The following is a 27126-nucleotide window of genomic DNA, read 5'->3' as shown; positions in this document are numbered from 1 at the left end:
TGGGGGAAAAAACAAACAAAAACAATATTGACCTCTACCTCATGTCATACCTAAAAATCAATTCCAGGTGGACTGTAGATTTAAATGTAAAAGGTAAAATAATAAAGCTCAAAGATAAAAATGAAAGACTATATTCATGGCCTCGCAATAGTCAAAACATTTCTTAAGTTACAAAAGGGCTACCGGGCCAGGCACATTGGCTTATGCCTATAATCCCAGCACTTTGAGAGGCCCAAGCAGGAGGATCAGTTGAGGCCAGGAGATTGAGATGAGCGTGGGCAACAAAGCAAGACCCCTATCTCTATAAAAAAATACAAAACTAGCCAGGTATGGTGGCACACACCTGTAACCCCAGCTACTCGGGAGGCTGAAGTAGGAGGATTGCTTAAGCCTGGGAGGACAAGGCTGCAGTAGGATGAGTGAGCTGTGAGCCCAAGTTGCACTCCAGCCTAGGCAACAAAATGAGACGCTGTCTCAAATAAATAAATAAATAAATAAAATAAACACAACAACAACAAAAACTCCAAAAGAGACTAACCATGAAGGAAAATTCTGATAAACTGGATTACATTAAAGTTAAAAACTTCTGCCAGGTGCAGTGGCTCACACCTGTAATCCCAGTGCTTTGGGAGGCTAAGGCAGGCAGATCGCTTGAGGTTGGGAGTTCGAGACCAGCCTGGCCAACACGGTGAAACCCTGTTTCTACTAAAAATACAAAAATTAGCCAGGCATGGTGACACAAGTCTGTGATCCCAGCTACTAGGGAGGCTGAGGCAGGAGAATTGCTTGAACCTGGGAGACAGAGGTTGCTGTGAGCCAAGATCACACCACTGTACTCCAGCCTAGGTGACAGAGTGAGACTCTGTCTCAAAAAAAAAAAAAAAAAACTTCCATTCATCAGAATACACCATTAAGAGAGTTAAAACAAAAACAAAAACAAATCACAGAGTGGGAGACGATATTTGCAACACATCTATATGACAAAGGACTGATATCCAGTATATACAAAGAACTTTTATAAACAATAAGAAATGGGCAAGAGAAGTGAGCCGAGATCGCGCCACCGCACTCCAGCCTGGGTGACAGAGCGAGACTCCGTCTCAAAAAAAAAAAAAAAAAAAAGAAATGGGCAAGAGATTTTTAATATACACTTTACAAAAGAGGATATCCAAACAGCCAATATGGTAAGTTGTTTAACTTCATTAGTCATCAGGGGAATGCAAAATAAAACAATGAGATACCACTACACAAACATACAACCATTAATTTAAGGTTAAAATTAAAAAGCTTCACAATATCAAGCATTGATGAGGATGTGGAACATCTATAAGTCTTATTCACTGTTGGTCAGAAAGTCACTTAGTATTAGTCAACGGTATCTACTAAACCGGAAAGCCAAGAATTAAGAACTCATTCACACATCACTTCTTGGCCTTTTGGGTTAGATCAAGACTAGTATCTGTCCTTCATTTAGTAATACTCACAACAGCCAGGAATTTAATTTCTGATGTATTTTAAACTACATTAAATATTGAGTCTGTTGCCTTTAAAAAAGAACAAACTCGGCCGGGCGCGGTGGCTCACACCTGTAATCCCAGCACTTTGGGAGGCTGAGGCGGGCAGATCACAAAGTCAAGAGATCAAGACCATCCTGGCCAACATGGTGAAACCCCGTCTCTACGAAAAACACAAAAATTAGCTAGGCGTAGTGGTGCACGCCTGTAGTCCCAGCTACTCGGGAAGCTGAGGCAGGAGAATCGCTTGAACCAGGGAGGCGGAGATTGCAGTGAGCTGAGATCGTGCCACTGCACTCCAGCCTGGTGACAGAGTGAGACTCTGTCTCCAAAAAACAAAACAAAACAAAACAAAACAAAAAAACAAACTTGGCCGGGCGTGGTGGCTAATGCCTCTAATCCCAGCACTTTGGGAGGCCGAGGTGGGTGGATCATCTGAGGTCAGGAGTTCAAGACCAGCCTGGCCAACATGGTGAAACCTCGTCTCTACTAAAAATACAAAAAAAAAAAAAAAAAAAAAAATAGCTGGGCGTGGTGGCACGCACCTGTAGTCCCAAGTACTTTGGAGGCTGAGGCAGGAGAATCGCTTGAACCCAGGAGGTGGAGGTTGAGGTGAGCCAAGATGGCACCACTGTACTCCAGCCTGGGCGACAGAGCGAGACTCTGTCTCAAAAAAAAAAAAAAAAGAAAAAAAGAAAAAACTCATTCACACAGAATTTAAGCTCACGACTGCCTATAATAATACACTTGAATCTACACTCCTTGACCGCAGTCTGCCTTTTTGCAAACAATCAGGGATTATCAGGGAGTCTGCAGCAGGAAGTGCCTCTGGCTCAACACAATCTGTCATCCCTACCAGGATGACCCAAAGCTCTGCCCTGCTAGGGGTCACTACAGTCATCCCCTTCCCATCATGTGGAGAGGTAGGGTGGATAATCTGAGTGCAGAGAGGTCAAATGAAAGCAGGTAGGCAAATCCCTTAATTCCCTCCTCTCCTGCCCCATCTGTCAACTCTTGTCAGTGTCTTGCTATATATAAGACTCAAAAGGTTTCTCCACTCCATGCCTAGAGCTGATCTCCCTGCACAGCAGGAGGTGGCTCTCCATGCTGCCTTCAATACAGAATCAGAAAGGTCCCACTGTAACCAGTAAATTATCTGCCCCATCAGCCAGTTCTTACAGAGGACCTTTGAGGTACAAGGGTGTTATAGGAGACACAGGAAAGTTCAGCAAGTTTTGGCATTCTCAGATTTATTATTCACATTTTCAGGTATCTGAATTTTGAGCTATCTCCGGGGAAGGGACACAGTTCTATTGAGACTGTCTGTCCACTTAGCAGGTATAGGGCACCCTTCTCTCCATCTTCCACCCAGCATCTGCATCCTAATAGGTATTTTCTACTCAGCCCTACACTTGCTTCTAGGATACTGAGGATTTGGGGAACATATCTTTTTTTTTCTTTTTTGAGACGGACTCTCGCTCTGTCTCCCAGGCTGGAGTGCAGTAGTGCATGCAATCTTCTAGGCTCACTGCAACCTCTGCCTCCCAGGTTCAAGCGATTCTCCTGTCTCAGCCTCCTGAGTAGCTGGGATTACAGGCGCCCACCACCACACCTGGCTAATTTTTATTTATTTATTTATTTATTATTATTATTATTATTTTTTGAGACAGAGTCTCACTCTGTTGCCCGGGCTGGAGTGCAGTGGCGCAATCTCGGCTCACTGCAAGCTCCGCCTCCCGGGTTCACACCATTCTCCTGCCTCAGCCTCTCCGAGTAGCTGGGACTACAGGCGCCCGCCACCACGCCCGGCTAATTTTTTGTATTTTTAGTAGAGACGGGGTTTCACGGTGGTCTTGATCTCCTGACCTTGTGATCCGCCCGCCTCGGCCTCCCAAAGTGCTGGGATTACAAGCGTGCCGCGCCAGGCCTAATTTTTGTATTTGTAGTAGAGGCGGGGTGACCTCAGGTGATCCACCCAACTTGACTTCCCAAAGTGCTGAGATTGCAGGTGTGAGCCACCATGCCCAGCCTGTATCTCTCTTTTTTTTTTTTTCTTAAGACAGTCTTGCTCTATTGCCCAGGTTGGAGTGCAGTGGCGTGATTCCTGCTCACTGCAAGCTCCGTTCCCCACGTTCAAGCGATTCTCCTGCCTCAGCCTCCTGAGTAGCTGGGCCTACAGGCGCCTGCCACCACGCCCAGCTAACTTTTTGTATTTTTAGTAGAGACGGGGTTTCACTGTGTTAGCCAGGATGGTTTCGATCTCCTCACCTTGTGATCCACCCACCTTGGCCTCCCAAAGTGCTGGGATTACAGGCTTGAGCCACCGCGCCCGGCCCTATATCTCTTAAGAATGGCAAGGGCTGCCGGGCACGGTGGCTCACACTTGTAATCCCAGCACTTTGGGAGGCCGAGGCAGACGGATCATGAGGTCAGGAGATCGAGACCACGGTGAAACCGCGTCTCTACTAAAAATACCAAAAAATTAGCCAGGCGCCGTGGCGGGCGCCTATAGTCCCAGCTACTCGGAGAGGCTGAGGCAGGAGAATGGCGTGAACCTGGGAGGCGGAGCTTGCAGTGAGCCGAGATTGCGCCACTGCACTCTAGCCTGGGCGACAGAGCAAGACTCCATCTCAAAAAAAAGAAAAAAAGAATGGCAAGGGCTACAGTAAAAGTAAAGATATCATCTAGTTAGAAAATATTCTAAAATGAGGGTCACCTCGCTAGGTACAACATTAGAGGTACAGATCATTATGTAATAATATTCTCCAAAGGAAGGTGAGTGGTCTAGTCCTTATGGGCATTGGAGAAGCTTCAGGAAGTAGATGGGACTTGACCTTCACCCTGGAAGGTGAGAGAACAGCCTGTGAGCAAGAGAGCAGAGGAATCTGCAGGCTGGACTTAAGCAGATGGTCTGTGCTGGGAAGCAGTATGAAGCAAGATTGAAAGGGAAGACTGGGGTAGAGCTGGGGAGAACTTTGAACTTCAGGCTGAGTGCTGACTCCATTCAGCAGGTAGTGGGCAAAGTCTGGAAGAGGCCTGAGGTGGTGGGATGGGGTAGGGATGTGGCGATGTTAGAAAAGCCAGGCTGAGCATGCTTGGACAAACTGTAAGCCAGGACCTCTCAAACACAAGCCCATGAGGTGGTGCCCATGTGCTTGGACCTGGGGATGGGGATGGGGAATGGGATAGGTGAAGGTGGCACCGATTGATCTAAGTGGGGCCCAGGCAATGACAGTATTGTTTTCAAAGGTCTTCACTATACTCTCTAAATTAGACTTTATTCTTGCCCAGAGCTTCAATTACCTGCCAATGATTCACAAATTAAATTCTCCAGTTCTCTTCTGAGATCAAACTCATAAACACAACTGCCTACACAGTGTCTCAAGACTTCTCAAACTCAACATATCAAAGTGAACTGATTTTTCCCTTCCCCAAACTGCTCCTCGCCCCCGGGGTTCCTTGTCTCAAGGAATGGTGACATTGAGCCAAGTGCACGAGTACTCATCTCTGATACTTTCCTCTCCTTTACCACCACCATCTCAAATCCCCTGTCAATTTTTATCTCCTAAATCTCTGGAATCCAGCCATTTCATGCTACCTCCACTGCTTCCATGGGAATCCAAGTCCCCATTCTCTCTCACCTGGACAACTCATCTCTATGTATCCTCACATGCTTTATTATTATAATTCTGTTCCACACAGAGGCAAGAATGACCATTTCAAAACCAAAACTAAGCCACTCCTGGCTGGGCACGGTGGCTCATGCCTGTAATCCCAACACTTTGGGAGGCAGAGGTGGGAGGATTGCTGGAGCCCAGGAGTTAAAGACCAGCCTGGGTAACATAGCAAGACCCCTTCTTTAGAAAACAAAACGAAACAAAACTAAGGCACTCCCCTACTTAAAACTCTTCAATGGTTCCTGGCTGTTTTCAAAATAAAAATTAAACTTCTGAAGGCTTGCGGTGTCTGACCCGTTTCCTCTCCTCCCATCTTACTCCAGTCATGCTAGCCTTCAACTGCCATGGTCTCTCAGCCCCCACAGAACCTTTGCATATCCTGTTTTGGATACTTGCTATGTTCTTCCCTGTCGCTTCCCCACAATTAATTAAAAGCTGCTCAAAGGCCGGGCACAGTGGCTCATACCTGTAATCCCAGCACTTTGGGAGGCCAAGGTGGGTGAATCACTTGAGGTCAGGAGTTCGAGACCTGCCTGGCCAACATGGCAAAACCCCCTTTACTAAAAATACAAAAATTAGCCTGGTGTAGTGGCACACGCCTGTATTTCCAGCTACTCAGGAGACTGAGACGGGAGAACTGCTTTGAACCTGGGAGACGAAGGTTGCAGTGAGCCGAGATCACGCCACTGCACTCCAGCCTGGGCGACAAAGCAAGAGTCTGTCTCAAGAATAAAAAGAAAATAAAAAGCTGTTCATTTTTCAGAGCTCAGCTGAAACATCACTTCCTCAAAAAAGCTTGCCCTGACTCTCAAACTTGGTTAGGTCTACCTAGCACAGTGGCCTTTACGAATTTTTTTATTTTTTATTTTTTTGAGATGAAGTCTTGCTCTGTTGCCCAGGCTAGAGTGCAGTGGCGCAATCTCAGCTCACTGCAATCTCTGCCTCCCAGGTTCAATCGATTCTCCTGCCTCAGCCTCCCGAGTGCTGGGATTACAAGCACCTGCCACCACGCCCGGCTAATTTTTGTATTTTTAGTAGAGATAGGGTTTCACCATCTTGGCCAGGCTGGTCTTGAACTCCTGACCTTGTGATCCACCTGCCTCAGCCTCCCAAAGTGCTGGGATTACAGGCGTGGGCCACCGCGCTTGGCCTTTTTTTTTTTTAACTGTGACCCATAATATACTTTTATTTCCTAGCATACACATATGTAAACTGAATAATGATTCTTACCCTTACTATATGATATATATTTTCTATTATTTCAACTAAATGTGTCACAGAACGCTTTTGAAGAGAAATCCTAATTCATAATCTCAGAACCATGTCTTTCTTTCAAAGCACTCAGCATATTTTTTATGATTATTGGGTTAATATCTACCTTCCTCATTGCCTGTATTCTGTATGAGGTTAGGGAGTATTTGGTATTTTGCTTAGCTTTAATAGGCACTTAAACATTTGGAATGAAATATATAAATTGGCTGATAAGTACTTTTCCTTGTAGCACTTATCACAATTGTCTCTAATGACTCTATCTGTTATAATCATTAAGCTTCTTCACTCTAAACTCCAGGAGGTCAGGAATCCTGTCTGTTCACCCCTTCTTACATCCCTAGCACCTAACCACAGTACCTGGAAAATGGTAAATAAAAAATCATTTCCCGTTGAACATTAATTCAAATCCTGGTATCCAGACTGTGGCCAGCATGAATTAACAAAGCTGAGGAAAGTGTCCACTGTTCTACACAGTTATGCACTGTAACACCACTTGCCTCAGAGACCTTAATCTTTGCTTCGGAGGCTATGAAAAACCAAATTTATTCCAAAAGGCAAATGAACTCTGCAATGGAAACATACTCTTCATGTGTGGCCAGATACAGGAAGCCAGGAACTAATATGTGGATTCATAAAAAGGTAAAGAGCTCATCATATGGAAATAGCTTATAGGTTCTAAGCATTACAAAAAATCTGGGACAAATAGGTGGCAAAAAACAAATTTAGTTGATAATGTCTCATTTAATTACTATTCCATAAATCACTACTATTTCAGAATGTTCACATTCCTTTCATATATTGCATATTATACTTATTTAAATGGAATAAGATATACTTTGTACTTACCTTGTAATTACCAGGAGAACTTCCCTGCAGACAAAGCATGTATAAATGAATAGCTACAACAGATGGTATAAGCCTAAGCTTCTTGTTACAAATGTCACATGGGCATAGGAGCATGAATGGTTTTAGAGTGATTAAGTTGGTTGGCTTGTAGCAGCAAATGCTTTGACATCATAAACTCAGCCACTTGGGCTAAATACCCTTAGTATTTAAGAACTAATCTCTTTCTCTCATAGCTTTCTAATCTTCTCTGTATTTACCGAATTTATTAAAAACAAATGCTTTTGTACAGTTTTTCTTTTTAAAAGTATTCCAGTTAATAATTGAAGAATGACAGAATTAAACTATTTTTGAGTCCCCTCCCCATCAATGAATGAATCTAGGTCTTATCAGTGGCCGCTAACATCACAAAAAAAGCCAAGACATTAGTGCCTCCTGACTGGAAGTACACATCATGTCTGTGAAGTATTCCTGCCAGAAAATTCCAATCTGAATGTGATCAAGCCTCTAGATCAGCACTATCTAACTGAAACATGTGATCCACATATGTAATTGCACATCTCAACTCAAATAGATCACATTTCAAGTGCTCAACAGCTGAATGTGGCTACTATATTGGACAGTGCAGCTCTGTTTAACTACTAAATTATAGGATATACGAGAACAGAGGGACATGGCATCACAAGGATGCAAACAACAGTGTGTGGATTCTATTCAGATCCTAATTTGAACAAAACATAAAACACATTTATGAAAGGGCAATTTGAACAATGATTGGGTTTGTGCTATTAAGGAGTTGTTACTCATTTATTTAGATGTGATAATGGCCCTGTAGTTAGATTTTTTAAATCGCTTAAAGCTACATAATGAAATATTTACCGATGAAGTAATTTGATGCCTGAGATTTGCTTCAAAATAATCCAGGGTGAGTGGAGGATGTATAGATGAAACAAGATTGGCCATAAGCTGATAATGATTTGAAGCTGGATGATGGGTACATGGAAAAAAATCATTGTACTGTTCTCTTTACTTTTGAATGTATTTGAAATTTTCCCCAAGTTAAAAAAAGAAAAAAAAAAGACTGTGGGATAAGATTACAATAACGCTGCTCATATTCTTGAAAGTACAATTCATTAAAGATACTACCATGAGTCTCTCTAAACCTGAAAGAACCAGTGGCTACTGCCACCACCACTACACACAGGTAATAAACCAGGAAAATCCTACAAATAAAAACTGAACAAGAGTAATGCTCACTTTTTTTTTTTTTTTTCTTTGTTTTGAGACAGAGTCTTGCTCTGTTGCCCAGGCTGGAGTGCAATGGTGTGATCTCGGCTCACTGCAACCTCCGCCTCCTGGCTTCAAGTGATTCTCCTGCCTCAGCCTCCCAAGTAGCTGGGATTACAGGCGCCTGCCACCATGCCTGGCTAATTTTTGTATTTTTAGTATAGATGGGGTTTCACCATGTTGGCCAGGTAGGTCTCGAACTCCTGACCTCAAGTGATCCATCTACCTCGGTCTCCCAAAGTGCTGGGATTACAGGCATGAGCCACCACACCCGGCCTGCTCACTTTATTAAAACCTTGCAAGGGCCAAAGGAAAAAGGGATTTTTTTTTTCTCCATCTGTGGCTAAATGCCACCTTCTTGGGTTCTGCTGTCCGAGTTTTCCTCAGTCCCTGCAGCACATTCCCTGCCCTCACAGCAGGTATCTTAGTGGCAAGGCTGTCCAGACACCAAACACACATCGTACAATTCACCTTATTTCTACTCTTCCTGCATCTCATCAGAGAGCAAATGGTGGAGATTATCTAACAAAAAGGCACACAGGATTGTGGAGTTCTACGAGGGTAATCATATCAGATTTTAAGATTTATAAGCGTAGACATACATTTTGGAGACATGTGGCCCTCATTCCCTATCTGTTGACTCTATATAATGTATAAATTAATGCAAATTAAACAACAGAAAAGGGACAAAGGCATTAGTATCTTGCACCCAAAAGCTTCCAACTACAGTACATAACATTATTTCCAAAATTGATGGTATCCTTACCAATCCAGACTTGGATTTTGCAGATAAAGTTTAGCATTTAAGATTCACATTCCTGTAACAAATGCCTGCTTAATAAATTTGAATTTTTGAATGAAAATATGTTTCAACAATGTGAAAGTGTGTGTTAAGTGATTTGGAAGGCAACAAATTGGCAGCAAAGGCACAAACTAAAAAATAAAAATGATTTTTATTTAGTTTTTTGGAAATATAACAAAATAATTGGCAAAAACCAAACCAAAACAGAACCAAAAAAATGACATGTTATATGAGTGATCATCTCCAAGCACAACAGCATTTATTAATGAATATAAAAAATAAATTTTACTATTTTTTTTTGAGACGGAGTCTCGCTCTGTCTCCCAGGCTGGAGTGCAGTGGTGCGATCTCGGCTCACTGCAAGCTCTGCCTCCCGGGTTTTACACCATTCTCCTGCCTCAGCCTCCCCAGTAGCTGGGACTACAGGCATGCACCACCTATGCCCAGCTAATTTTTTTTGTATTTTTAGTAGAGACAGGGTTTCACCGTGTTAGCCAGGATGGCCTTGATCTCCTGACCTCGTGATCCGCCCGCCTCGGCCTCCCAAAGTGCTGGGATTACAGGCGTGAGCCACCGCGCCCGGCCAAATTTTACTATTTTTATTTGCTTTTTCCCCCAGATTTGACTACATGGATAGTTTTAGAAGCTTGAGTTCCAAAGATAATTCCACAGCTACACTGGCTCCTACAATGTGACTGAGTGAGGTTAGGGAAATATCCTTGGGGATTCTGAACAACTAGACCCTTAGAAACTTAAAAATAACAGGTGCTTTCATTAGGATCCTTCTAACATGGAAAAAATACAGCCATCGTCCATTAAAACACAATCCAATTTGGGTACTCTTCAGGTTTTCTAAGTTCTCCACCTGAATAATAAGACTAGGCCACCATCTTTTCTGGCAACCCAGCCTACAGCCACTGCCATCTTCCTAACTAGCAGCCTCCTAAACTGCACTAAAACTGGGATTAACAAAACTGAAGATAACACATTTTTGACCTTTCTTCCTAGAAGTCAAAGGGCTCTTCAGGTAGGAAGGGCAGGAGGTTTTGCATCAAACTTGCCTTCACACTCAGTGGAAGAGCTGTGAAATCTACCCATTGCACACCTGTATTCAGTGTTCGAGTGTACTTACCCATCAACACACAAGGAAGTTAGAGTAAATTAACAAGTCACTCTGGACCAAGCCCCTCAAAACAGAGGCAAATTTGGTGAACCAAGGTCATTCACTGCCTGTGGTAAAAACCTCAGTTCACCTAAGTCCTTTCCTGAAGAACCACATTAATCTGATTCAAGAGGCACCTCTGGCCAGCACAGAGCACAGAAGGAAAGCATAACTTCAGGGTAGGGGAATGCCACATGGAATTTAGAAGTTGCAGTTTAGTCTACAGCAAAAGATGGCACCATCGCTAATATTTACAGCTGGAAAGAGCGTTGGCTGGACCACACTCCTGGAGCATCTTTACTAATGCAGCTTAACAGCAGTTGCCCAGATGTCGTTGCTGGGGAGCGGGGGAAGGACCCATCCTTGGGGAACGAAGTTGCCTTTGGGATGATCGGATGGCACCAGGTACTGATCCCAATCATGCCTTAATAAGAACATTATAGAACAACTATTTATTTCTGTTTTATTCCAAATAAGATGTTCAGCAACTACATATTCTATTTCTAAGACTTAGCTTTCAAATGACTGATATACTAATCTATTACAGAACTTGATTTCTAGGAATCAAGAAAATGACAATATTTCTTAAACGTACACATAAAAGGAGGAAAAACTCTGAAAAACTTATAACCTTATGGATAACCAAATAATAAATAAAGTCAATCCCCATTATTTACAGATTCTGTATTTGCATATGTGCCTATTAACTAAAATTTATTTGTAGCCCCCACATAATCACTTGTAGCTCTTTCATGGATACTCGTACACACAGAGTGGCAAAAAAATCTGAGTCATGAAAATGAACTGTTCCCAGTTGAGATTAAAGAAGGCAATAGTTACTCTGCCTTCTTGCTTTCAACTCATACTATTAATATAAATGGGTTCCTTTCTCTATTTAGTGCCACATTTTCCATACTTTTGCACTTTTTACTGATGACTTTACTGTTTAAAATGGCCCTAAGTGTAGTGTTCCTAATGGCAAGAAGGCTGTGATGTGCTTTGTGGAGAAAGTGTGTCAGGTAAGCTTCATTTACGCATGAGGTATAGTGCTATTAGTCATGAGTTCAATGTTAGTAAATCGACAACGTATATTAAATAAGGTGTCTTTAACAGAAACACACATACAACAAGGTATTGATCAGCTGACAAAAACACTGTGACCACAAGGCTCACAGGAATCTACCTAACCCTATGTTTCCTTTAGGAGTGATGTTCAGTATTCTGAAATCAGTGTTTGCAGTGACTTTAGAGAATATAGCTGTCATGAATAATGAGAATCGACTGTACTTATGTTTAAAAGCTAAAACTTGTATACTAGCAAAAAATAAACTTTTCCCAGAACATAAACTTGATATGCTAAAGAGCATTCCTTCATGAGAATCACAAACAGCTGAGGTTTTGGAAAGGACATCAGAGATCACTTAGTTCAGTGATTTTCAAATCACACTTTGAAGACCCCTAGGCCCCAAGCAGATGTTTAGGGGAGTCTAGAAACAACAAAGTGCTTCTAGGCAACAACAGATTTATACTGCCTCGGGAACCCATTCATTTCATTTATCTTACATATTATCTCCTCAAAAGACTGCATTTTGGAAGAGTGCTGCTGCTCAAGTTTGAAGACCACAGTCTAGTCAACTATAGGTGAGGAAAGAGAGACCCAGAGAGCTGAAAACTTTGCCTAGCTCCTTAAGAACTGCAGATTCAGATAAGCCTCCTTGTTCCTAAGTTTCTGGGCTTGACCTGTAAGAGCTCAGATGTCAGCCAGGGTCTTAAACCGTCTCCACAAGCAAGTACGTAGTGAAGGGTTTCTTTTTCCTGGGTCTGGTTAGCATCAGAAGATAATTTGGAAAAGGAAACCAATGCTTTAAATCAATATAACAGCAATAACATCTATAACACGGGATAATACAAAGGGCAAGTCACAACCTGAGTTTGTTTCTTCATCTATAAAAATAGGGACATTAACTTCTCAAGGATTAATGAGGACTAAACAAGATGTATGCAGCATCCTTGAAACATGGAAACATTATAAACCCATAATTTTTTTTAAGTTCCTTATAGAACTTAAAAAAAAAAAAGACAGTAATAGAGCTAAACAATGTAAGCACTTCTTCAAGTGATTCCTGCTACCTAAGGGAAAGACAACATGGAGAGCCAGCCCCTCTGACCTGATCTGGATGAGCGCTGGCAGGGAGTGCTCGGCTTGGAGGTAATACTGTCGGAAAGGCTCCAAGAGGTGAGCAAGTGGGAACTCATCTGAAAGAGAAAAGCACAATACCACATTATCATGCTTGATATCCGCAGTGTATTTCTCAAGGCAAGGTGACTGAGCCTATGATTACGACAGAATGAGCAAATGTGTTTCATCTGTATCCATGAGTTCTATGACACAGAATTGCATCTGGAAGGTGTCATTTGTTGCCTACCACCTCTTAGCTTGAGATCACCCGTGATGAGAAGAGCTGTCAATCTAGTATTTTCATTTTCTTCACTGGTTATAGAGCAACATACCTGGATCCCCAAACAACTTGGACTCAATTTCACGTTTCTGAAGTAAAAATTTCTCTTTTTCTTTTCTTTGTTTCTTCTCTAATTCTCTTTTCCTCTCTTCCTCTTGTTCTCCTTCCAGCATAACTCTGAGGGCTCTCTCTTCAGCTTCATACAGTTCAGAGCGCTTTTTAATGAGTTTTCTCAGTCGCTGAAGATGATGCTCAAAAGTCTCATCTGCTGAGGCTGGAGGACAGACCCCTGGGCAGAAAGAACAAAATGGCATTTTATTTATTTATTTATTTTTTGAGACAAGGCCTCACTCTGTCACCCAGGCTGGAGTACAGTGGTGTGATCACAGCTCACTGCAACTTCAAACTCCTGGGCTCAACCGATTGGCTTCCCAAGTAGCTACAACTACAAGTGTGCACCACCATGCCTGGCTTTTTTTTTTTTTTTTTTTTTTTTTGAGATAGGGTCTCACTCTGTTGTGCAGGCTGGAGTGCAGCAGCATGATCACGACTCACTGCAGCCTCGACCTCCTGGACCCAAGAGATCCTCCCACCTCAGCCTCCCAAGTAGCTGGGACCACAGGCACGTGCCACCACATCTAGCCAATTTTTTTTTTATTTTTGTAGAGATAGGGTATCCCTGTATTTCTCAAGCTGGTCTTAAACTCCTGGCCAAGCAAGCCTCCTGCCTTGGCCTCCCAAAGTGCTGGGATTACAGGCATGAGCCACTGTGCCTGGCCCTACCTACTAATTTGTAAATTTTTTGTATGAGGTCTCACGAGGTCAGGAGATTGACACCATCCTGGCTAACACGGTGAACCCTGTCTCTACTGAAAATACAAAAAATTAGGCGGGCATGGTGGTGGGTGCCTGTAGTCCCAGCTACTCGGGAGGCTGAGGCAGGAGAATGGCGTGAACCTGGGAGGTGGAGCTTGCAGTGAGCAGAGATCACACCACTGCACTCCAGCCTGGGCGACAGAGTGAGACTCTGTCTCCAAAAAAAAAAACCAAAACTTTTTTGTATGAGGTCTTGCTATGTTGCCCAGGCTAATCTCTAACTCCTGGCCTCAAGCAATCCTACCAGCTTGGCTTCCCAAAGTGAGCCACTGCATCCAGCCCAAATGGCCTTTTACACATGTTTTCTTGTCCCAAAATCTGTGTTATAATGAGCAAGTTAAAGTCCTAGCTATAGTATGTATCGGTTAAAAATTGGAAATTTTACCCAATCTTTTAAGGCTCAATTTGATGTTTCTGAGTATTCAATTACTCTGACCCTACCCTGACTTTCCTCCCTCTGGATCACACCACTTAACCTCTGGTTTCTTTTTCTTTCTTTTTTTTTTTTTGAGATGGAGTTTCACTCTTGTTGCCCAGGCTGGAGTGCATTGGCGCAATCCCTGCTCACCACAAACTCCACGCATCCCGGGTTCAAGCGATTCTCCTGCCTCGGCCTCCTGAGTAGCTGGGATTACAGGCATGCGCCAACACACCCGGCTAATTTTTGTATTCTTAGTAGATGTTTCTCCATGTTGGTGTCAGGCTGGTCTCGAACTCCTGACCTCAGGTGATCCGCCCACCTTGGCCTCCCAAAGTGCTGGGATTACAGGCGTGAGCCACCATACCTGGCTTCGACTTTGTTTATTTCTAATGGTCTTGATCCTCCACTTGAAACACTGAGCTCACTAAAGGGAGGAACTTGTCTTAACTTCATTGTTTGTGAAATTTCCTCAGCATCAACTCCCAGATCTAATCAATAAACAATTCTTCCTCTGACTGAGTGTAAATTTTGGGAGTGCACACTTGGATGGTGAGGAAGATACACTTAAACCAACCACACTGACCTTGCAGTCTGCTGCTGACAGTAGGCCAACCAACTGTTTTGGTTTGCCCGCATGTAGCACTGAAAGCCCCATGTCCCAGTAAAACTGGGATGGTTATTATCCTGATTTAACTATGAGGTCAGCTAACAGTATAGCCAGCATATCTAAAGACACAGTGGGGAAAATAGTCTGGTTATTAGGTGATATCAAAGAATTACTGCTAATTTTTTTGGTGTGACAATGGTATCATAGTTGACAAGTATTTATGTATTCTATTTTTGTGCATGTGTGAAATGTTTCATAAAGTTTCATAAGAAAAAAGATTTTAACTTAATGAATATGAGTGGACTGCAATTGTGCACTCACTACCATAATGGCCCTGCAATACAAAAGCTTCCAGGTGAATCAATGTAGAGTGATGTGGATGTGATCTATCCTGTCAGTCCTTGAAGATTTTAAAGGAAAATATGTTACCCAAGCATTTTAGCAATACCAGATACAGGGCCAAGCGTGGTGGCTCACACCTGTAAACCTAGCACTTTGGGAGACTGAGGCAGACGGATTGCCTGAGCTCGAGTTCAAGACCAGCCTGGCCAACATGGTGAAACCCCGTACCCACTAAAAATACAAAAAATTAGCCGGACATGGTGGCGTGCGCCTGTAGTTCCAACTACTCAGGAGGCTAAGCCAGGAGAATCGCTTGAACCCAGGAGATGGAGGCTGCAGTGAGCCAAGATCATGCCACTGCACTCTGGCCTGGGTGACAGAGCAAGATTCTTATCTCCAAAAAAATAAATTAAAAAAAAAAAAAAAAAGAATACCAGATACAAGAAAAGAAAAAAAAATCCTAATTCCATTACCATAATCAACCATTTCATACTTTCCCACATTCTCTTCAGGTCTTTTTGTCCATGTATTAGCAACTTCATATAGTTCAACGTTACATGCATGTAATTTCCACTTCTCCCTGTTGATTCTGTACGTTCTTCTCCGATCTTCATAATTATTTAATGGCTGTATCCTATTTCATCAAATCAATGCACTATAATATACTTATCAAGTTCCCTACTCCTGGACACCTAAGCTATTCCAAATGTCCTGTTATTATATTGTGATACAATGAATATTCTTAGGCATGTTACTTTTTTCCTTCCTATGGATTTCTATAAGAAAAATTCTTGGCCGGGCACGGTGGCTCATGCCTGTAATCCCAACACTTTGGGAGGCTGAGGCAGGTGGATCACGAGGTCAGGAGTTTGAGACCAGCCTGGCCAACATGGTGAAACCCTGTCTCTACTAAAAATACAAAAATTAGCCGGGCCTGGTGGCAGGTACCTGTAATCCCAGCTACTCAGGAGGCTGAGGCAGGAGAATCACTTGAAATGGGAAAGCGGGGCTTGCAGTGAGCCGAGATCGCACCACAGCACTCCGGCCTGGGCAATAAGAGTGAAACTCCATCTCAAAAAAAAAAAAAAAAAGAAAGAAAAATTCTCAAGAATGGAAATGTTTGTGAATACTTTCAAGACTAACAAAATGTGTTCTAAACTGCTTCCTAAAAAAGCTATACATTTGCTCAGTTACCAAACACTTGACACAGAGAAGGTAATTAATAGATACTTCTTCAATGAATGAATGATTTTCAACAAGGTTTTTTTGTTTGTTTTGTTTTGAGACGGAGTCTCATTCTGTCACCAGGCTGGAGTACAGTAGCGTGATCTTGCCTCACTGCAACCTCTGACTCCTGGGTTCAAGCGATTCTCCTGCCTCAGCCTCCCGAGTAGCTGGGATTACAGGCATGCGCCACCATGCCCAGCTAATTTTTGTATTTTTAGTAGAGACAAGGTTTCACCATGTTGGCCAGGATGGTCTCGATCTCCTGACCTCATGATCCTCCCACCTCGGCCTCCCAAAGTGCTGGGATTACAGGCATGAGCCACCATGCCCAGCCCTTCAACAGGGTTTTAACAATTTATGCTGCAACTTGTGTTATACAATAGTGCCAGCTTTGAGCACTAAATTTTCAGTTTGGGCTGATAAATGGCATAAATAATGGTTTCTCAAGGTTAGTAGTTCTGTTTCTTGTAAAGTTGTAATTTGAAGGTAGGATTCTTTCCTCCTTCAACCACTACAGCTAAGTGGTTGTGGAACTCACTCTCAAGGCTAACATTTCTCTAGACGATTTTCTCATAACTGCTTTGCTTCAACAGGTTTCCATTCACTCATTCTCAACTACAGAAATGCTACAACTCAAATTATCTTCTACTAAGTTGCCAGGCCAGTGTTTGTCAAGTATACACAAAATTCTTATACAGTGACAAATTTAAGCTGTCATTCTGTTTTATAATAATCTAACGGCTTTGTTTCATTTCTTTACCTTTACAGGTAGTAAATATTTTAGATTTTGTTAGCCACACAGTCTCTGTTGCAACTACTAAAATCTGTGTATGGCGAAATACACAGATACTCCATCATCCTATGTTAGCCTAAAGACCCCATGAAGAGATGTAGGCTGCTGAGCCTGGGCCACCAAACCACATCTCTCTCGGCCCCTCATTGATCACTCCCTGGTCAACGTAACATATTCCCTCAGAAATGGCACTCCTGGGCCGGGAGTGGTGGCTCAAGCCTGTAATCCCAACACTTTGGGAGGCCAAGGCGGGTAGATTACCCGAGGTCAGGAGTTTGAGACCAGCCTGACCAACATGGTGAAACCCCATCTCTACTAAAAGAAAATACAAAAATTAGCTGGGCGTGGTGGTGCATACCTGTAATCTCAGCTACTCTGGAGGCTGAGGCAGGAGAATCGCTTGAACCTGGGAGGCGGAGGTTGCAGTGAGCCGAGATTGCATCACTGCACTCCAACAGGGACAACAAGAGTGAAACTCTGTCTCAAAAAAAAAAAGAAAGAAAGAAAGAAAAAGAAAAAGAAACAGCACTCCTCACACAGTCTTCCTCCTGGCACCATCTAGGTTCCCTCCACTTCTACCACTCACTGCCCACCTAGTCCTGCAGCTCCTAGACACCAATGCCTTTGCCTCTATTCCCCTTTAGCCACATGCTTGCAGTCTTGTTCAGTCTTTGGAAAAAACTTTCTGCCTCTTAAATCTTAAACTTGATTATTCTCTTATCCAACTACAACTTTCTCCCTTATAGTACTTTTACTTCCTTCTCCCCAGAGACGCATTTGGCAGCTTCATCAAAACCTCCGGACCTGATGTATCAGAGTCTATCCTTCTGCTACTCCTTCGCCACAAAACTAACGGTCATCCCACAAAGGAAAACCCCAACAGCCCCATGCTCTGTGCTCACCTGCCAGCTACAGTACTACTGGAAGAGGTCATTTGATTGTGTGATCCATTGCCAATATATGTCAGCTGGACCCATAGCACCCCCTGCAACCATCTTCCACAAGTCTCTGTTGGTTCTCACCCATTCTTCACAGCAGTTATTTCAAACCTTCAATGCTTTCCTAAAGCCCCACTTGTCTACTGGCACTCAGCAAACCATTTACCCAGTTTCCCAGAGAAAACAGGCCAGCAGACAGGAAATCCCTCAAATATCTGTCCCCACTTGCACTCATGTGCATCACTACCCATCTTCACCTCCTTCATTTTCATGCTTGTGTAAGATGGGTCCTTCTTCACTTAAGTTAATCCCTCCACCTGGGATCTGAATCATCCTACCTTCCATGGGACCTTGAGCCATCAACTATTCTTCTGCTTCTCTTTGACCCTTCCCCTTCTACTTACTCCTCTCAGCAATTTTAAACATGCGTAAGTTTTCCCCATGACGTGAAGACACACAACACCCCTCACCATCACCACTACCACACAACTTGCCAGATACTGATCTTGCTCTTTCCTTTTCTTCACAGGCAATCTTTTAATAAGTTGAATTCTCTGTTTGCTTTTCTTGTATCATATTCATTCTCTAACCAACTGTAGTCTGGCTTCTACCCCCACTACTCCACTGAAATGCCCCTAGCATAGGTCACTAATGACCGGTTGGATACTAATTCCCATGGATGTTCCTTATTTCTTGATAATAAAAAGAATAATAATATGAAACATGTATATAGTATTTACTATGTGCCAGGACTGTTTTAAGTACTTTACACATATTTACTAATTTAATACTCACGACACCCCATGGGTAGGTACTATCATTACTCCCTTTCTGCAGATGAGGAAACCAAGGTTCAGAGAAGCTTAAGTAACCTGTCCAAGTGTATTAGTCCATTCTTACACTGCCAATAAAGATATACCTGAAACTGGGTAATTTATAAAAGAGGTTTAATTGACTCACAGTTCCACATGGCTGGGGAGGCTTCACAATCACGGTGGAAGGTGGAGGAGCAAAGTCATATCTTACATGGTGACAGGTAAAGAGGGCGCGTGCAAGGAAACCCTCCTTTATAAATCCATCAGATCTCATGAGACTTATGATCACAAGAACAGCATGTGAAAGACCTGTCCCCATGATTCAACTACCTCCCACCAGGTCCCTCTGACGACATGTGGGAATTATGGGAGCTACAATTCAAGATGAGATTTGGGTGGGGACACAGCCAAACCATATCACCAAGACTACACAATCTCTCTCTAAGCACTTGCCACTTTCCAGAAGGAAGCAGGGAGTCTATCTTTTCCTTCCATCTCTCTGACCTCTCTTGGTCTCTTTTTTGCTCTCTTCATCTTCTACCTTGATTTTGACATTCCCTATGATTTTGTCTTTTTGGCCCTCATCTCATGCTGTACAATCTCCTTAAGGTCATTCTGACTCATGGCTACATGCTAATGAACTCTTATCCAGGATGTACCACACACACTTCAAACTCGACAGGTCCCCAACTGAACTTGTCAACCCTAAACCTGTTCCTCCTCCCTTGTTTTCCTTCTTAATTAGAATGGTATTGGCCAGGCACAGTGACTCACACCCATAATCCTAGAATTTTGGGAGGCCAAGGTGGGAGAATCGCTTGAGCCCAGGAGTTCGAGACCAGCTTGGGCAACATGGTGAAACCTTATCTCTACAAAAAATTTAAAAATTAGCCAGGTGTGGTGGTATGCACCTGTAGTCTCTACTACTCAGGAGGCTGAGGTAGGAGGATCGCTAGTGCCTGGGAGTATAACGCTGCAGTGAATTACGATTGCACCACTGCACTTCAGCTTGGGTGACAGTGCAAGACCCTGTCTTTAAAAAAAAAAAAGGAAAAAAAAAGCTATCTTCATTTATTCAGTAGATGAGGCTAGAATCCGGAAGACATTTCATTGTTTTTCCCTTTAGTTCCTGTACTCTGAGTTCCCTAAGTTATTTATTTATACAAACATGGGTATATACACGTATACCTTTATTATCTCTCAATTCTTTGACTTGAGAATTATTCACTAATAATTCTGAATTACTGAATTATTCACTATCACTTGAATTACTCACTACCTCTCAATTCTCCTACACACTGATGTCACTCAGCTTATGCTTCCATACTATCCGTGCCCAATAGCCTTACCAGTCTCTCTGCTCTTCTCTCTCCTGGACGCTCCAAAACTTTCTCTGCTCTACTGGCACTGATCTTTGCCATCATTTCACTTAAAAACTTTCAGTGGTTCCCCAAAGCTTTAAGTATAAGTGAGAATTCTAGCATAGCCCATAAGGCAATTTGCAACGTGGTCCTGCTTAAACATCGAGCCTCATCATTTGGCACTTAGTTGGAGGTGCACACATCTTGAAGAGAGAAGTTAGCTGCTCATTTTAAGTATGCATGCAACCAGCTCCTACTTACCAAATCATTTTACATTCAAGTCAGTTAATGCCACCAAGTCTGTTTATTTCTATAGATCGTGATTTTCCTAAAATTTCCTCCTCCTTTTGGGCCAAAGTGAGGAAGATTAATATTGGGAAATGCTGGTAAATTCACTTGGCAGAAGTTTACTGAGCACTCACCTCATAGAGGATGTGAGGTGGGGGAAATATTAAATAGCTCTCAGGTTTTGCCTTCTGGTGAAAAAGAGAGATGGGTAGACAAAGCAGATGCTAACTTCCCTCTGATTTACAAGTGCCCTGAGAGTATCACAATGGAGACATCTGTTTCTGAGGTCTGGATGTGAATCAGCCACTCTGAAGGCTGGTGTGCAGAAGCCAATCACTTAGCTAGCAAATGAGCCTGGGTGAATACAAAATGGTCATATTCCAACACAACTTTCTTAAGGGTCTAAAAGAATCCCAGTTTTCATTTACATTTTAAACAACACAGGGGAAATCATTTGTTAGAGTGGCATCTGCTAATTTGTACACTCTCAAATATCTCTGGTGAATACAAAAAGCCTACAATCTACTAAATAAATCAGCATGTGGTCCAAAGCAGGTGCAAGTGAGAAGCAACAGGAGGTTACCTCAGCCCAGATCAGGGAAGGATGAAGGATGCTGCATGTGTATTTGGTTTTGAATAGTGAGATTTTAAAATGGCAAAGATGGGACTGAGGGCCCTCCAGATGAACAGAATGACAACAGCTAAGATCCAGACAGGCAAATGGAAAGCACAATTGGGTAACTTCTAGAAAGCCAGCACGGTTGGAACAAATTTCTGTGGAGAAGCTTGAACTGCCTGGCTATAGTGTCTGGTGCTTCCTCCAGAGGCAAGAGACCAGTGACATGCAGGGAAGGTGGGGAAATCCACACAGTCTGCAATCCCTGCCCTGTCCAACCATTCACACCTCTTCAAATAGAAATAATTCAGGTTTGAAATGTATCTGAAGAAGCATGCCAAGTTTTCAACACTTTCTGGAGCACCAAGTAAGGGTGAAAAGCTTTCACTTTGGCACAAGGCAAAGTTGACTAGCCATGACAAGCCCACTCAGAAGAGTGTGGCCAGAAATGCCCAGGGTAGAAATGGTAAGTCAAGGGGAAGACAGTGCAGTGGGTTCCCACAGTTGCCTCTCTTTTCAATCTGGGCTACCAAAGGCTAAACATCTTCTGAGGCTTCCTGCTTCAGAAGTTCTGACCTACTTGCTGGCAAGCCCAGTTACCCTACAAGGTGAAAATCATGAAGTTTCAAGTATTTTTCTCTCAATAATATTTGGGGTGGGAGGCGCTAGAGTAAAGAAGGGGAAGGGAACAAGGAAAGAAATGCAAAGCCACAGTTACCTTTCCTCGCTGCAGCCTCTTTCCTCAGTTTCCTCAATTTCTCCAAAGCCCGAAGAATGTCCACCATTCTTTTGGTATCTGCTTGTTTTTTCCTCACTTCAGATAGTACACCATCAGCGGCTGCTTTGAGTTCCTGCTCCTGGAAGAGAAACAAAGCCCATGAGACCTCACATTAGGAACAAACTTACAGCAGAGAATAGCTGTCCAGTGGTTAGATTTTAAAGGGTCAGACAGTCTCCAGGTTAAGAGAGACTCTATTGAATCTCCATCCCAATTTCCTAGGCCTTGCACAACTCCCCTCTAGCTAAGAGGTTATCCCCCTCCACTGATGGTACAACCTTTATCTTAAAGGAGAACCTCTCCTCTCTGTATCTTCCACATAGCACTGGTTTTGTTTCTTCCTCAGTGTTTCTCAAAGTGTAGTGCAGAGAGCAGGTGTCCAACTTACCTTAAACTGAGACTTGTTAAAAATGCAGACTCCCTAGACCTGAAGATTCAGATTCCCAGGAAAGATAAGGAATGTGGTTGGAAAGGCTGAGACCTCTACAAAGGTCTCTTAGTGACAACCTATGTTTGTGCGCCACTGCTCTAAAGTCCCAAGGATCTCTTCCACGTGACAGCCTTTCAAATATCAAAGATTGCTGTCCTACTCTTAACTTAGTTCACATATAGACTAAATAACCCCAGTTCCTCAAGCCACTCCTCACAAGACTCTGTCACCAATATCCTCACCATGGAAGCTGGGCATAATGGCATGTGTCCCTAGCTATTCCTACTCAGGAGGCTAAGGTGAGAGGATCACTTTAAGACCAGGAGTTCAAACCTACAAGCTATGACAAACCCACTGCATTCCAGCCTGGACAACAGAGTGAAACTTTGTTTTTTTTTTTTTTTTTTTGAGATGGAGTCTCACTGTTGTCCAGGCTGGAGGGCAATGGCGCGATCTTGGCTCACTGCAACCTCTGCCTCCTGGGTTCAAGCGATTCGATTCCCTGCTTCAGCCTCCCAATTAGCTGGGTTTGCAGGCGCCAGCCACCATGCCCAGCTAATTTTTTGTATTTTTAGTAGAGACGGGGTTTCACCACGTTGGCCAGGCTGGTCCCCAACTCCTGACCTCAGGTGAATCGCCCGCCTTGGCCTCCCAAAGTGTTGGGATTACAGGCATGAGCCACCGCACCCGGCCCCAACCCTGTCTCCTTAAAACAATAAAATAAATAAAAAATCCACCGTGGGTGGTGGAGAGAATCCTCTTGCCTAAAGTGCTCTCCCCCATCTGCCAAATAAGTGCCTGTAATTCCACCACTACAGCTACAGCCAACACCAAGCTGTTTCACTTCTCCATTTAGATTATCTGTTTCCCTGGAACTGAACCTATTACCTTCACCTGGCTGACTTTTCCTTTAAGACTCATCTTATAGCCAGGAGTGGTGGTGTGCACTTGTAATCCCAGCTACTCCGGAGGCTGAGGCAGGAGAATCGCTTGAACCTGGGAGGCGGAGGTTGCAGCGAGCCAAGACGGCACCACTGCACTTCAGTCCGGGCAACAGTGCGAGACTCTGCCTCAAAAAAAAAAAAAAAAAAAGACTCAGCTTATGTGTCATTCTATCATTTGGGAAGCATTCCCTCAGTAAATTAGATGTCCCTTCTTTGGGCTTTTACAGCACCTACAGTTGAATTCCTAACACACACCACGCTATACTGACATGATCTCCCACAGATCTCTAAGCCAGGGGTCAACAAACCCCAGGCCACGGATGGGAACCAGTCCATGGCCTGTTAGGAACCAGATCACACAGCAAAAGATGAGGCAGGCGAGCAAGTGAAGCTTCATCTCTGTTTACAGCCACTCCCCCATTGCTTGCATTACCGCCTGAGCTCCGCCTCCTGTCAGATCAGCAACAGCAGCATTAGATTCTCACAGGAGCACAAAGAAGTGAACTGCGCATGGGAGGGATCTAGGTTGTGGACTCCTTATGAGAATCTAAAGACTGATGATTTGTCACTGTCTCCTGTCACCCCCAGATGGGACTGTCTTGTTGCAGGAAAACAAGCTCAGGGCTCCCACTGTTTCTACATTATGGTGAGTTGTATAATTATTTCATTATGTATTACAATGTAATAATAATAGAAATAATGAGGAGGAAAGGGAACCCCAGAGGCACTCAAAAGTAATGAAAATGCCTTAGATGGCCAGGTACAGTGGCTCACGCCTGTAATCCCAGCACTTTGGGAGGCTGAGGCGGGTGGATCACTTGAGGTCAGGAGTTCGAGACCAGCCTGGCCAACATGGTGAAACCCTGTCTCTACTAAAAATACAAAATTAGCTGGGGTGTAGTGGTGCATGCCTGTAATCCCTGCTACTCGGGAGGCTGAGGCAGGAGAATCGCTTGAACCTGGGAGGTGGAGGTTGTGGTGAGCCAAGATCATGCCACTGCACTCCAGCCTAGGCAACAAGAGCGAAACTACGTCACACACACACCAAAAAAAAAAAAAAGAAAGAAAAAAAAGAAAATGCCTTAGAGAACAATTTCCAGTTTTACCCTGGCCCTGCTTAAAGAGTCTGAGATCAATATGCTTTGGAATTAGACAACTTGGGATCAAATGTGGGAAACTGCCACAAACTGGTTGTGTGACTGTTGGCAAGTTAACATCTGTATGCAACTTCCTAACCTGTAAAATTAGCATAATACTTCCTACTTCTCAAGGCTGTTACAAAGATTCAAGATCTGGTATATTTAATGACCTTAGCACACCTCTATATATATATATACACACACACACATACATATATATACACACACATATATATATACACACATACATACATATATATAATATATGTATATATACATAGAGAGAGTAAATGCTCCGAAACATCATTGCTGAACCTGGGGATACATGGTTTAAAACTTGTAAACAAAGGAATCCTAAGGAAATCACTATTGCCCCATCAGCTAATTACAGTATATATATTCCTTAAGGTAGGGTCCCCAAGTTCTCTATTTTTTTTTTTTTTTTTTGAGACGGAGTCTTGCTCTGTCGCCCAGGCTGGAGTGCAGTGGTGCGATCTCGGCTCACTGCAACCTCCGCCTCCCGAGTAGCTGGGATTACAGGCGCCCGCCACCACGCATGGCTAATTTTTGTATTTTTAGTAGAGACGGGGTTTCACCATCTTGGGCAGGCTGGTCTTCAACTCCTGACCTCGTGATCCACCCGCCTCGGCCTCCCAAAGTGCTGGGATTACAGGCGTGGGCCACCACGCGCGGCCTATATTTTGTATTCTTAAAATCACCTAGGGCAGTACAAGATACAAGGAACTAGACACTTACTGGTTTTGAGAGTAAGTGGACAATGTTGGAGCAGGATAGGGGAGACCTATCATTCGTGCAATGCCACCGTGTAATCCTATACTTTGTGTTTACGGGACTTTACAGTGCACCTGGAACTTTTGTGTACCATACATCATTAACACAAAATTAACATGGTGGTATGAGCTGGGAAGGTTAGCTATCGCTTCATTTTGCGCGTAAGGAGAGGCTTAGCCCTGGGAAATGGAAGTTTAAAGCCTCCTGCTGCTCCAGCTTCCAACCACCACCACTCCTACCCCCATGCGCGGCCGCTGCTCTCACCCGCTTCTTCTCCTCCACCTCCTGCACACACTTCACCCTCCAGCGATCAATCTCCTGCTCGCGTTCCACTGCCCGCGCGGCCTCTGCCTCCCGCTCGGCCTCGCGTTCCCGGGCCCTCTCGCGAAGCCGCAGCCGGCGGCGCCGGACCCTCTCCAGCCTCCTCCGCGCCTCGCCCACATAGGCAGCCTGGGTCAACGGCTGTAGCCGCTCGGCCAGTTCCGTGCGCAGCGGCGCGGCCTGGGAATATAGCAGGGCCCAGGCCGCGCCGTCGGCTTCGGCCTCGCGCAGGGCCTGGCTCAGGCCGCGCAGCCGCCGCACCAGGCGCAGAGCCCCGAGCAATCGCGCGCGCACTTCGCCAAGGCTGGGCCCGGCATGCGTGCGCTGGGGCACCGGACAGCCAGCCCGCCGCGGGGTCCCGAACACCGCCTCCAGCCACTGCCGGTCGCGCAGGCGCTGGAGGGCCGCATCCCCGAGCACGTCGGCCGGCGGCGGCGCTTCAGGCCACCGCGGGTTCCAGGGCGGCCCCGGACCGGGAGGCGGTGGCCGCGGCCGCTCGCCGGCGTCGGTCCCCGGGAAGGGCCGACACTGGGGCGGCGGAGGAGGCAGCGGCGGTGGTGGCACCGGGTAGAAGGCGCCAGCGCCGCCTCCGCCGCGGGAGGCCTCCGCGGAGGCTCGGGGCTGCAGAGCCAGCGGAGGCTGAAGGAAGGGGGCGGAGGCCCCCGGAAAAGGGCCGGGCCTCTGGGGGAGAGGCGGCGGGAAAGCCGGGGAGGGCAGCGGCGGTGGCGGACAGCCGAAAGGAGCAGGAGGCGGCGGCTGCGGGGGCGGTGGGCCTGGGCGACCCTGGCCGAAGAAGGGTGGCAGGGCCATGTTCACGACGGAGATGCCTTGAGAAGTGACAGGAATCTGAGTAGTTCCTCATGAGAACCTTCCGGCGGAAGTGACGTCGTTACGACGCGCGACTCCTGTAGACTCGTCCCTCTGGAAGGCTCAGTGCATAAGTGGGCAGTCGTTCAACCTTCGGTCGTTCAGTTCATAAATACTGTTCTTATTGAGCATCCTAGGTGCAGAGCTACCCACTCCGCATACAGTGAGACTGAGAGATACAGAGCTTCTCTTCGTGGAACTCCTGCCTAGTATAACACACTAATCAATTAATCATATGAGTATCTTCGAGAAGTAGGAGAAGGTTATCCTAAGAAACTGCGGCTGCAGCTGAGATCTGGAAGATAAATAGTTAAATAGAAAAAGAGAGGGAAGCACAGTGCAGATGGGAACATATGCAAAGGCCCTAGTAAATAGGAGTGTGACCAACTACCCATTTTCTTAGAAAAATGAATTATTTGTACCTTTCTCCTTTACCCCCACCTCCTACTTAGCTCTTTAGGAATGCAATTATAGGGGTGGGCGCTGTGGCTCACGTCTGTAATCCCAGCACTTTGGGAGGCCGAGGCAGGCAAGATCGGCCTGTAGTCCCAGCCA

At 44.5% G+C, this 27126-nt stretch overlaps 1 protein-coding gene across 3 annotated transcripts in view; it reads right to left on the bottom strand.

The window, feature by feature from the left end:
* Positions 1 to 26571, bottom strand: part of PDCD7 (programmed cell death 7) — a 28642-nt gene extending 2071 nt beyond the window's left edge. For 2 of the 3 annotated variants that reach the window (XM_032174670.2, XM_032174671.2), the window contains exons 1-5: positions 25648 to 26571; positions 22019 to 22157; positions 13069 to 13305; positions 12726 to 12813; positions 10813 to 10981 (exon numbers count right to left, since the gene is read on the bottom strand). In XM_032174670.2, coding sequence (XP_032030561.1) covers positions 10858 to 10981; positions 12726 to 12813; positions 13069 to 13305; positions 22019 to 22157; positions 25648 to 26514 — 1455 coding nt within the window. In that variant the 5' untranslated portion in view covers positions 26515 to 26571 and the 3' untranslated portion in view covers positions 10813 to 10857. Of the gene's footprint in view, positions 1 to 9527; positions 10982 to 12725; positions 12814 to 13068; positions 13306 to 22018; positions 22158 to 25647 lie in introns of those variants that run through there. The other variant, XM_032174669.2, reaches the window with a different exon arrangement.
* Positions 26572 to 27126: the final 555 nt, after the last annotated feature.

The sequence above is a fragment of the Hylobates moloch genome, unplaced genomic scaffold (genome assembly GCF_009828535.3).
Source record: "Hylobates moloch isolate HMO894 unplaced genomic scaffold, HMol_V3 SCAFFOLD_14, whole genome shotgun sequence".
NCBI lineage: Eukaryota > Metazoa > Chordata > Mammalia > Primates > Hylobatidae > Hylobates > Hylobates moloch.
Note: the sequence above shows the minus strand (reverse complement) of the source record. Positions and strands in the feature narration are given on the sequence as shown.